This window comes from Desmodus rotundus, chromosome 5, assembly GCF_022682495.2.
Source record: "Desmodus rotundus isolate HL8 chromosome 5, HLdesRot8A.1, whole genome shotgun sequence".
Lineage (NCBI taxonomy): Eukaryota > Metazoa > Chordata > Mammalia > Chiroptera > Phyllostomidae > Desmodus > Desmodus rotundus.
This window is the reverse complement of record NC_071391.1, coordinates 1,876,470-1,887,514: the sequence shown is the minus strand read 5'-3', so window position 1 is coordinate 1,887,514 and position 11,045 is coordinate 1,876,470. Positions and strand designations below refer to the sequence as shown.

At 65.8% G+C, this 11,045-nt stretch overlaps 1 protein-coding gene across 3 annotated transcripts in view; it reads left to right on the top strand.

The window, feature by feature from the left end:
* Positions 1-11,045, top strand: part of CARS1 (cysteinyl-tRNA synthetase 1) — a 29,520-nt gene continuing 18,475 nt past the window's right edge. The window contains exons 1-6 of one of the 3 annotated variants that reach the window (XM_024574197.3): positions 1-94; positions 7,200-7,291; positions 8,243-8,331; positions 8,799-8,895; positions 9,562-9,660; positions 10,582-10,731. In XM_024574197.3, the coding sequence (XP_024429965.2) occupies positions 70-94; positions 7,200-7,291; positions 8,243-8,331; positions 8,799-8,895; positions 9,562-9,660; positions 10,582-10,731 (552 nt within the window). In that variant the 5' untranslated portion in view covers positions 1-69. Of the gene's footprint in view, positions 95-7,115; positions 7,292-8,120; positions 8,332-8,798; positions 8,896-9,561; positions 9,661-10,581; positions 10,732-11,045 lie in introns of those variants that run through there. The other 2 variants (XM_045183341.3, XM_053923925.1) reach the window with 2 other exon arrangements.

Below are 11,045 nucleotides of genomic sequence, written 5' to 3'. Positions count from 1 at the left end.
CTTCCGGGCGGGCGGTTGCATCAGATTCTGGGAAGGAGTCGCAGTGGTTGCGGGTCCGGGATTCCTAGCATGGCGGCTTCCTCTGAGGAACAGGGTGAGTGCTCGCGATGGGGCGCTCGAGGGGGCGACCCCGGCTGGAGGGCTCGTTCCCGGGTCAGATAGGGATGATGTCGCACCTGAGGGGTCTGAGTACCCGGTTTTGAGGGATGATCTTCCCGGCCGGGCGGGCCCCGAAATTCCTGGGGGACTCTTGCCTAAGGGGCGGAGAGGAGAGCGCGGGACCCCAGCGGGATGGGCCTGAGCTCGTGACACCCTACAGACACTGGCCCCAGGCCCCAGTCCCGCGAGGCCACCCCTTGCCCAGCGTCAGTCCCCCTTTGGGCTGTGCCGGGGTCCTCTTGCGCCCCACACCCGAGATGGACTTGCGTGTCCCCAGCCGGGCATCGCCTTGCTGCCCCAGCTGGACTTTGTGGACAGGCCAAGCCCAAGGAGTGCTTGAGTTTCCGTGGGGCCGGGCATCATGGGGGGGGGGAGGGCCCCCGAGCTTGGCACTTAGGAAAATGGGGCTGCGGAAGCTGGGAGACGCGGCTCACATGAAAGGACCGGGGTTTTATGACGGCGTTCCTCGCGTCCGGCAAACTGCGGCGGCCTTTGGGTCCGGCCGGACCAGGGCGTCATGACCCCTTTTATTGGCCTGGAAGGTCCGGGGAGCAGCTTCGGCGGCCCTGCCCACCGAGTCACTGGCGTCACTGGGGTAGACTCGGGCCTCCGCAGGCTGGTTCCCCAGGACCCGCTGATTCCTGAGTCTGGAGCAAACTGCTCAGGACCAACGCTGCGCGTGGGTGTGTTCCCTTGGCTGGCGGAAATGAGATGCCAGTCTTCCCAGTCGCCCCCAGCGCCCGCAGTTCAGGCTGTGCAAGGCCCTTGGCCCCTGTGGTCCCCTTGCTCCTGAGGGCGTGCTGAGCCTCCAGGTGGGGAGCTCACTGTCTTGGGAGACACCCAGGTGACAGGCTGCTGAGCCACGCCAGCACCCACGGTCAGGGCGTCCGGCACACCACCAACACGGGTGCCTGGATGCCAGCGCCGTCCCCACCCAGCAGGCCTCAGACACCCACCCACAGCCTGGGCTCACAGCCGGCTTCGGGAGCAGGCCGGCTGGGCTGGGTCCTGGCGGCAGTGGATGGAAAGGCTGAGGGGGCGAGGCCTGGGACAGGCTGTGCAGGTGGAAGAGGGCACCTCAGTTCCTCTGGTCTCTGCAGTGAAGTGTGTTCGTGGTTCGTGTGTTACCATGAACGACGTTGCCGTGTTGTTTCGTTCCTTTTCGTGGCTTCAGAACGTGAGCTTTTCCGAGCCTTGGTGAGAAGCGCCCTGTTTTGGACCATGAGGCCTGTGGTGGGACTTGACACCCAGGAGTTCCCTGTCCCGACCCTTCACCTTGGGGCGTCTCCTGGCCCCATGGCAGTTCCCAGGACACAGCCCGCAGGCTCTTCCCTTCCACCACCCACACTCCCTGTCCCCCTGCATCCCCATCCCCCGTGGACGACGGGAGCTCCAGGGAGATGGGACAGGCTGCATAGAGCCACCAGGGTTCTGGAGGGTCTTGGCACCCAGTTTACGAAGGCTGCTGGTTCCCAAAGTGACCGTCTCCGCAGACTTTCCTGGGAGGCCCTCATCTAGAACAGTCGTCCCGTTTCAGGTCACTGTCCTGACTCAGGGTGTCTGGTCCCCAGTGATGACATCGCGCACACTGAGTTGAAGGAGTGCGCAGCTGTCCAGGGGGACCGAGTGCCTCTGCAAGGCCTTGCCCTGCAGCCTCGGGGCCCTGTTGGGGGGCTGCCGCTTAGGTCAGGCTCACAGCTTCATTTCTGGCACAGTTTCCCTCCGAGGGTCGTCACAGGAACCCTGCAGCACGAGTGTGTGGCGGGTCCAGGACACGACACCTGTTGTGGCCTGTGACCCTCCGAGCAGCCCTCTGTGGGGGTGCTGCCCTCGTCCTCCTGGACAGCGGAGCGGGATGCCTGGGGGTCAGAGAAGCTCGGTGACGTGGCCAAGGCCACAGCTGGCTATGGGGGGCCAGGCTGCCAGCCCGGGCCGGTCGCCTGTGGCAGGGAGCCCAGCCACTGCCCAGTGGCCTTTGGGGATTGTGTGCAAAGCGACAGCGTGGCCCCTCCAGGGTGGGAGGCAGCGGGGGCAGCAGGCAGGGTGGCTGAGTTTCCTGAAGAGGAAGTGCCCGTGTTTGTAGAGCGCGGCTGTGAACTCGTGTGTCCCGGGTGTCCCCCTGAGTGTCAGAGCAGAGGGTGCTCTTGGGGTGGGCGCGAAGCCCCCTCCCGGCCCACTCGGCCCCTCCCACGCAGTGTCACTGCTGCCCTCCCATTGTCCACTTGTCGCAGGGCAGCGGGCTGAGAAGGAGTGGGGTCTTCACTTCAGCACGGGTGAGTGCGAGGCGCCAGGAAGGAAAAACCCCGGGTGGCAGCGTCACCCCCTGCCTCACTGGGACACCGCCACGGAGCGGCTGCTTAGGGGCATCTGTCACTTTCCTTCACTCACTGCTCAGTAATCGAGCACTGAACTCGGGCTTCACCAGACACTGCCAGGCCCCGGACGGACCCCGACGATCCCGTGCAGCTGTCTGGGGTGGGGCCGGGGGCCAGGCAAGGACAGTGAAGGGCGAGCTAGGTCTGCCTGTCAGGGTGGGTTCACGCCGGGACAGAGAGCCCCAGAGCCTCAGGTCAAGGGTCACCCAAGCACCTCCATCTGGTCACTCACTCCCCAGTGTGCATGCTGCTGGGCGGGCCAGGTCCAGCCAGGTGGTTCAGAGAACAGGCCCCTTCCCCGTGGCCCCACGGGGTCCTGGCCTGCCGGTCATCCCTGGGCAGGATGCGGTGCTGGGGTCTCGAGGGAGCTCTGTGGGTGGTGGGCCTGCTGACCATCCCCGTCCCGAGACAGGAGCCAGAGAGAGAGGACCTTGTCTGGGACTCCCCTCCTGCCCTCCCCCCTGCCCCCCTGCCAGCACTCTGCACTCCGGGAGTCGGGGGCTGCAGGGGGGCTGCAGATGGGCCTGGGCGCGGCGTCCGCAGGGCCTGAAGCCCGTTTACGGGATTTTGGGCTTGCCTCGAGTGTTGGAAGGGTCATCCGCCTCTCCCCTAAAATGAGGGTGGGAGGGAGGGGACGGGTCTGAGGTAGGAAGGCCAGGGAGGACCCACAGCGGCGGTGGCCGGAGCCGGGGCAACAGTGGGCAGGCTGGGAGAACTGGGGCTGGTGCTGGGTTCGAGAAGGGGGTAAGAAATGGAGGTTCTGGCTTCAGCCCCAGGGGGGAAGGCAGCCATCCATTCCCTGGTGCGCAGGTTTGGACTGAGACATGATGCCTGGGGACACCCTGTGGACAAGTGACAGGTAGACTTAGGGCTGGTGCTCAGGAGGGAGGTGGGGGCTAGAGGGGGTGCTGGGAGGAGGGAGCCTGTGGGGAGGCCCTGGGTCCCAGAGGGGCGGCATTGCCCAGCGGGTGGAGAGCAGGGTGCCCGCACCCTCTGGGGTGCACTGTGGAAGCCTTCCCCAGCACCTTTGGGAGAGCCAGCCACCTGGGCATGTAGGGCCCCTGCACAGGGAGCCCGGGGGCTGAGGGCCCCCAGTAGGGGCAGCGGCAGAAGACAGCAGGGGCCAGGGGAGCTGGGGGAACATGGGAGGTGAGGGGGTGGGCAGGGATGGTACTGCCAGGGCGCCTCCCGGGCTCCCCTGCTGCTGGGGCTCTGGGACCCTCCTGAGTGGGGGGGGGCAGGGAGACAGGAGGACTGTGCGCCCAGGTGGTGGGGGCGGAAGGCGGAGGCGCGCAGGGTTCAGTGCTGAGGGGACAGGGGGAGGGGCGCGGGGAGCCTGTCTGGGCTCAGGGCAGGGGTGGGGTGAGTTTGGTTTGGCGCTTCTGCTGAGGGACACCCTCGTCCCTGCGTCCTTGTGTGTTCAGTCTGTGGTCTGTGCAGAGTTCGGCTCTCTGAGCAGGTGGCACGGCTGCGTTTAGGGTGTTCCCGCCATCAGAAGGCGGCCGTCCTGTGACGTGTTTCCGGACAGAAATGCCAGTGGACCAGCTGTGTGGATATCCCTTCCAGTGGCCCAGCAGGAGTTTGCTGTGGGGCTCAGCGGCGGGGGCCACTGCAGATAAGTCCTGGCTCGGGAGCCTCTTGTGTGACCTCGGCTTGACGGGCGGGTCGCCTGACCCACACCTGCGAGTGCTGGAAAGCTGCCCTGTTTCCATCCGGTCCCTCAAGATGTGCCAGGTGCAGCGACTGCAGTTACCCCCGGCCTGTCTGCCTCTCCTCCCGGGCCTGTCGCGCAGCTCCCTGTGGCCCACGCCCCCAGCCTGGCCTTCGTCCCAGGGGCTGGCCCGGGCTGCCGCAGACAGTGGGGACCTGGGCTGTATCCCCGTGGTGACCCTCCGGGCCGAATGCGGTGCTGCGGACAGGACGGAGCGGGGGTGATAGTGCTGCCGGTCACAGCCAGCCAGCCCCAGACACTAGTGAGTGTCCCGGTGCTCACGCTCCCCGCTCTAGGAGGCACGGGTTGTCGGGAGCCTGCCCCCGCCCCCCACGAGGAGAGAGGCCAGCCTCGTGGGTGTCCCTGAGCAGCTTCCCCCCACGATTTCCTCAGTGCTGGACGCCTCTGGCACTTCCAGCCTTTGGCCCACGAGCTTGCTGCAGAGACCCTGAGCGGGGACGGACGGGAGGCAGGTCACAGCTCGCGCGACTGCGCATCCAGAACGGCCGCCGCGCGGTGTGGAGGCCTGGTCCTGCCGGTAGTTCCTTGAGCTCTGACAGAACCGTGGGAAAGGGGCCGGGCTGGGTTACTCCCCAGGCCCCGGGGCAGCTCCAACAGGTTCCCCCCCTCCGCCACGGGGCCTGTGCCCGGTCCCCAGCGGCCCACGCCGAGGTGCACCGTGCCGGGCGTGAGCGTGGCGAGGACGGGCTTTCCCGAGTAGCTGAGACAGCAGAGAAGAGCCGAGTGCCACCCGGCCTGTGCGGAGGGCACTGGCGGGGATGACGGGCAGGAGGTGGGGTCGAAGGGGGCTGGCGAGTGTCCTGGCATTGTGGCCAGACAGTTGGGCAGCTGCTGGTCCCGGAAGGTGGGATTCTGTCCTCCCAGAGATGGCACAGCCTGTCCCCCCACAGGTGCTGCTTCAGAGCGGTGGCTTCAGGTCCCCGGGAGACACGTGGGGTGGAAGAGACATGTGTCCCAGTTGTCAGGCCTCCTCAGCAGTGGCACTGAGAAAGGGGGGCAGCGGGAGACACTCCCAGCGTCACAGGAAAGCTCATTGGAGAGACCCACAGGGGCCTAGAACGTACACGAACCCATCCACCAGAAGGGCCTGGTTTGCCTGGGGGCAGTGGGGGAAGTGACTGACAGCCGGCTAGAGCTGAAGAAGCCACACTGTTCTTGTTTGGACCCTCCCCCACAGACAGCGCCACAGCACAGGTGTGTGGGTTGCCGTCCCGTCCTTGCAGTAAGGGGACGCCGATGGAGATGTCTGTGGGACAGCCCAGGGTAGGAGTTGGTGTGTCGAATGCCAGGTGTGACCCGGTGTCCCCCTCGCTGGCTGGGGTCCCTGGGCTGTGCCCGCAGCTGTGTCCCGTCACCAGCAGTTGAGTCTTCTCTGGGGAGCCCCCAGTCCTGGGAACCCCAGCCCTTCCTGCTTAGCAGGGCCTTTGCCGGCCGCCGCGGGCCCCCAGTCCTCACAGGCGTTCTGGGACTGACAGGGCGAAAGTGAGGGGGCCACCGCCACCGGGAAGCTGGAGCCACAGTGCGGCCACGCGGGCCCGGCTGTTTTCAGTGACCAAGGAGATGCCCTCCGAGCAACCGCAGCTCTGGCGGGCATGCAGGCTCCTCCGTGCCCTGGAACCTGCGGCACCTGTGAGCTCGCTGCCACCCACCAGGGTGAGGAGCTCCTGCTTAGTGCTGTCTGTCTGTCTGTTCATCTCCGTGGCTGCTCGCTCCTCTCCCCGCCCGTGTGCACCCATGCACAGTGCTGCCTTCCTCCTCTCCCCTCACCTGGCACTGCTGTGGTCCTGTGTGGCTGACGTGACCACGGGCAGGTGCTGGGCCGGGACTGGCTTCTCTGGGGCTCCCGGGGGAAGCCGCCTGTGGTGGCCCGTTGGCCTCCCCGTGTTCATTCCAGGGAGGCCTGTGCGGCGTCGCTGTTGGCAGGCTGGTGACCTGAGAGAGTCCTTTGCCAAGACAAGCAGAGGCAGGGGATGGGAAGAAGCTGTTTGGTGGCCGCAGAAGGCCTGGTTGGGAAGACGGGACAGGTAGTGCCCGGAGTTGCCCAGGGCAGCCGCATGCACGAAGGAGCAGGCCCAGAGCCGGCTGTGGGGTGGAGGACTGAGGGGCCGGGGGAGGTGGTTGGATGTCACCAGGCGCCCTCGCTGTGTGAGTAAGTAACTCCTGGCCCGCTGAGTGGGGTCCCTTGAGGCTCTCAGAGTGCAGATGCGTGGGGAGTGGGCCAATGAGCAGTGGGGCTGCCTAAGCCTGGCCCAGGACGCTGGGAAGGAGGGGACGGCGGTGGAGAGCGGGGCTGCACTGGGTGCGCCTCCATGAGCCCCGGCTCAGGGACGGCCCTGGACTGGCCCCATGGCGGTCAGGACCCCGCAAGAGCTGGAAGCCACAAGCGCCCACGTCACAGGATCGAGTGGAGCCGCTGCCCGCTTGTCCACCTCCGACAGAGGCAAAGGCCGGCCGCCGTCCTCACTAGTGGCATCCCCGTGGCCACAGGCCAGCAGCTGGACTGTCCTGGCCTGGCCTCCACTGCTGGCGCTATCCCCACAAGTGTCCAAGGGGGACTGTCCTCTCCTGGGGCGGGGAGGGCGCTCCCACAGACTGCGCTGCAGTCTGGTGTGTGACCCGTGTGTTTGCGGTGCCCACGCCTCTTTCTGACCCATGAGCCGTGTCGGGTGCTGACATGTGTGAGCAGGAGGACACATGTGTGGAAGGCAGTGGGACGGACGGGTGTCCCGGCCCTACTGGATGTTGGGGTGGCCGTGGGGTTCATTGCGGCCCAGATGGCGAGCGAAGCTGAATGGAGAAGCTGCCGGTGGGTCAGGCGTGGGAGTGCCAGCAGGCTCGTTCTTCTCCAGGGGGTCCTCTTCAGCACCACGTCTCCATGTGAGAGCGAGGCCTCCAGCCGGCCGAGTGACCCAGCTGCTCTCTCTGCCCTGCAGGTAGAGGCCGGCGGGTGCAGCCCACGTGGTCCCCTCCGGCCAGGCCCGAGCCCTGCAAGCTGCGCCTGTACAACAGCCTCACCCGGAACAAGGTCAGGAGGGGTCCCCGGGGTAGGGCAGAGCCAGCTCTGCAGGAGCCCCAGGGCCCTGCCAAAGCGCAGAGCTGTCGTCTCTTGGCTCTGTCGGGCCCCAGGGCGAGCCCCTGAGCTGCCCCCCGTGAGCTCTGTGTGTGTGGCCCTGGCAGAGCTGTGTCTGAAACCCAGGAGATGCGAGGCCCGCCTGCCAGGCCTGCCTGCCCATCAGCCCGTTGCTGTGGGGTCCCCGAGTAGCTCTTGGGCCCTGCCCCAGCATAAGCACTTGCGGTCACTCAGGGCCGAGGCGAGTGTCCTTGGCCCACTTTCAAACAGGGCCCACGGAGGCAGCAGATGTCCCGGCGTGTGCCCGGCCAGACGCTCAGAGTGAGGCGAGAGGTGCTGTCGGGAGACCAGAGGTGGTTTGCTCAGCTTGGCCAGTGGCCAGCGGTGCAGGCTGGTGGGGTTTCCGTCAGTGAGCACACTTAGCAGACGGGGCTCCCTGGTGGGCCCTGTGGGTGACGGCGGCCCCTGAGCTGGTCTGTGACTGTGGGACCATGCTGGGGGCGGGAGGGCAGCGCAGCAGATTGTTTCTGGGGGCAGACCCAGGTCCATCAGAGCCTCGGCACAGGCCGGGCACGCAGCGGGCACTCCATACTCGCTAGCCACGTGGGCACAGAAGCAGCCTTTCAGCAGGAGACAAGAGTTTGGTTGCTCTACCACCCGCCTCCAGGGACGCATGGAATCCAGGGAGGAGGAAGCCTGGGCACCCAGGGCTCATCGGTTTCTGGAACATTGCCTTCGAGAGTCCAGTGGACTCTTCCCCACCCATGCTTTGTCACCTTTTCAGGCAACACGGTCCTCGCTGAATTTGGCTTAGAGCCAACAAACGGTGGCGGGCTGGGCGTCGCTGCCTCGGGGGGTCCTGCACGCCGCACATTTCTCGTGACTGTCGCCTCATTTCTCACAAAGGACGTGTTTGTTCCCCAAAACGGGAGGAGAGTGACGTGGTACTGCTGTGGGCCCACCGTGTACGATGCCTCCCACATGGGACACGCCAGGTAGGACCCACTGAGGGCGCTGGATGGGGGCCCCCCGGGAGCCTCCCAGCTGCGCAGCGAGCGGCCCCTGGTCTGCTGCCAGCGCCTGACGTGTGAGAGGAGAATCAGCCCAGAACTCCCTCCTTGTGTTCTTAGATGAAAGCTCTCTTTCCATTAGCAGCAGTCGTCCTGGAAACACCAGAGCGCCCTGGTCCCGCAAACAGAAACGCCCCTCGGCCTGAGGCCTGAGCGACGCCCGGGCAGCGTTTCCATGCACCCCAGGGGCTCCCCGAAGTGCGCAGCTCTGCGGGCGGGGGGGGGGGGGGGGCAGGCGCCCCGTGCCCCTGACACCCGGGCCTGCGCCCAGGGGGCCCACGACAGCCGCAGGGTATGGCGTGGGGCAGTGGCAGGCTGCCGAGGACAGTGTGTGCCACGCCGGTGGCGAGGTCTGCCCTCTCTTCCCTTCCCTTCCCTTTTCCCGCCTCTAGGTCCTACATCTCCTTCGACATCCTGAGGAGAGTGCTGAGGGACTACTTCAAGTTCGACGTCTTTTATTGCATGAACATCACGGACATCGATGACAAGGTAGGGGGGCTTCCAGGATGGCACTTTGAAGAAATGACTTTGGGCCCTGGCTGGTGTGGCTCAGTGGATTGAGCACCGGCCTGCGGACCAAGGGGTCACTGGTTTGATCCGCAGTCAGGGCACAGGCCTGGGTTGCAGGCCAGGTCCCCGGTGGGGGGCGTGTGAGAGGTAGCCACACACTGATGCTTCTGTCCTTGTATTTCTCTCTCCCTTCCCCTCAAATAAATAAATAAAATCCTTACAAAAACAAAAGGAAAGGAATGACCTTGGGATTGGTAAACAAATTTGGGGAAGCTGGCCGGCTCAGGCTCACCCCGGAGATGAGAATCCAAGCCCCTTGATAGGTGGGTCCCAGTTCGTGCAGACGACGGCACCCTGTATTCAGACGTGTCAATGCTGGTTGAAGCGGCGTGCCCAGCTGATCACATGATGGTGGAGGGCCTCGTGCGTGGCGCGGGCGGGGCGGGGGGGTGCGGCGCTGGGGTCTGCTGCTTTTCTTGGCAGCGGAGAGGTCACCTTGGCCCAGGCCCGGCACAGCCAGTTGGGAGGCGGAGAGCGTGTGCGCGTTCTGGGTGGCAGGCCCTGGGGCACAGTTGTCCCCAGGCAGCGAGCTCCTGCTGCGCAGCGACGCCCGGGGCTCAGCAGGTGCTCCTGCTCTCGTTCCAGATCATCAGGAGGGCCCGGCAGAACCACCTGTTCGAGCGGTATCGGGAGGAGCGGCCACGTGCAACCCGGCTCCTGGAGGACGTGCGTGCGGCCCTGCAGGTGGGTCTGCCTGTGCCTGGGCAGGGCCCGCGGCCGTCTGCGAGCCGCTGGCCTCAAGCAGGGCTGTCCTCGTGCATGGCATGGGAGCCAGGTTTGTGGGGTCAGCAGACTTGGTCGCCAGGACAGATGCACGTAGATGGGGTGTGGCATAGGTGGCCGTGCTGCCACAGGTGGGAGATGTGGGGATGCACCAGCGTGCCACCGCCTACACCTCCTTCCTTGTAAACGGCTTCTGCTGTTGCTGCCGGACCCTCCCCGCCTGGTCACAGCCCATCAACTGCTCCGGCCGAGAGGCAGGGGCCGGCCGGGCTCCCCAACTGTATTGCTGGGGCTCTGCAGGGCTGCTCTCTCTCTGACACCCCGTTTGGAGCAAGCAGTGTTGCACGCGTTGCGTTGCGGGGGGTGGGGGGGGGGTTGGCGTAGGTCGTTTTACCCTCTCTAAGAGTCACTGCTGTCACTAATCGCAGTCACGATTGCTGGTGCGCTTGTGGCGTTTCATTCTGGGAAAAGAAGTGGAGTGAAAGTAGAGCTTAGCGGTCTTTCAGGCCGACGAGGGGAAGGCCCACTCGGCTGTGGGCACCTTCGTGATGAGGTGGCTGGTAGAACCTCCTGTGTCCCTAGGTGACGCCTGCGTCGTGCCCAGCACAGCCTTAGGTGATGTGCTTTCACGCCCATTCCACGTCGGGCACACAGAGTCGCGGGGTGGAGCGCGGCCCAAGGTCTGTGGGGCACAGCAGCCCCAGGACTGCCTGGGCCTGGGCCTCAGACTCCCTGCTCCCACCCTGCCTGCTCTGGGGGAAGCTGGGACGATGATCTGGGGGACACAGGCAGCAGGGGAGACTGGTCCTCCCGGGCCGAGTGCCCTTGTGGCCGGGGTTGGGGACCAGGGCTCACAGGCTTACCTTCTCCTTTTGGTTGCAGCCGTTCTCGGTGAGACTCAGCGAGACCACGGATCCTGACAAGAGACAGATGCTGGAGCGCACCCTGCAGGCGGTACGGCTCGCCGTGGAGCCGCTGGAGAGAGGGCTGCAGGTCGGCCTGGCCTCGGAGGACGTGGATAGCCATGCACAGGTGAGCCGGGGGCCTGGCCAGGCTCTGGCCCCGCAGGGCTCGCCACTGGGGTCTGATCCTGCATCCCAGCTCCGCCTGACCCCCGAACCTGTCCTCCTGCCCCACTTCCTGGAGTGAGACCTGGGCTGGCCCCCCTTCCCATCTCCCCTCGGACAAACAGGAGGCGCCCCTGGAATGTGTGGGGAGCAGCCCTCCCTTGAAATTACCCCATGAGGGTCCGGTGGACTCCCCGGCCTTTCTTAAGGGCAGCACCTGGAGAAAGAGGCGCGAGAGACCGAAGTGGCCAAGAGAGGCAGGGCACGCAGGCACTCCTG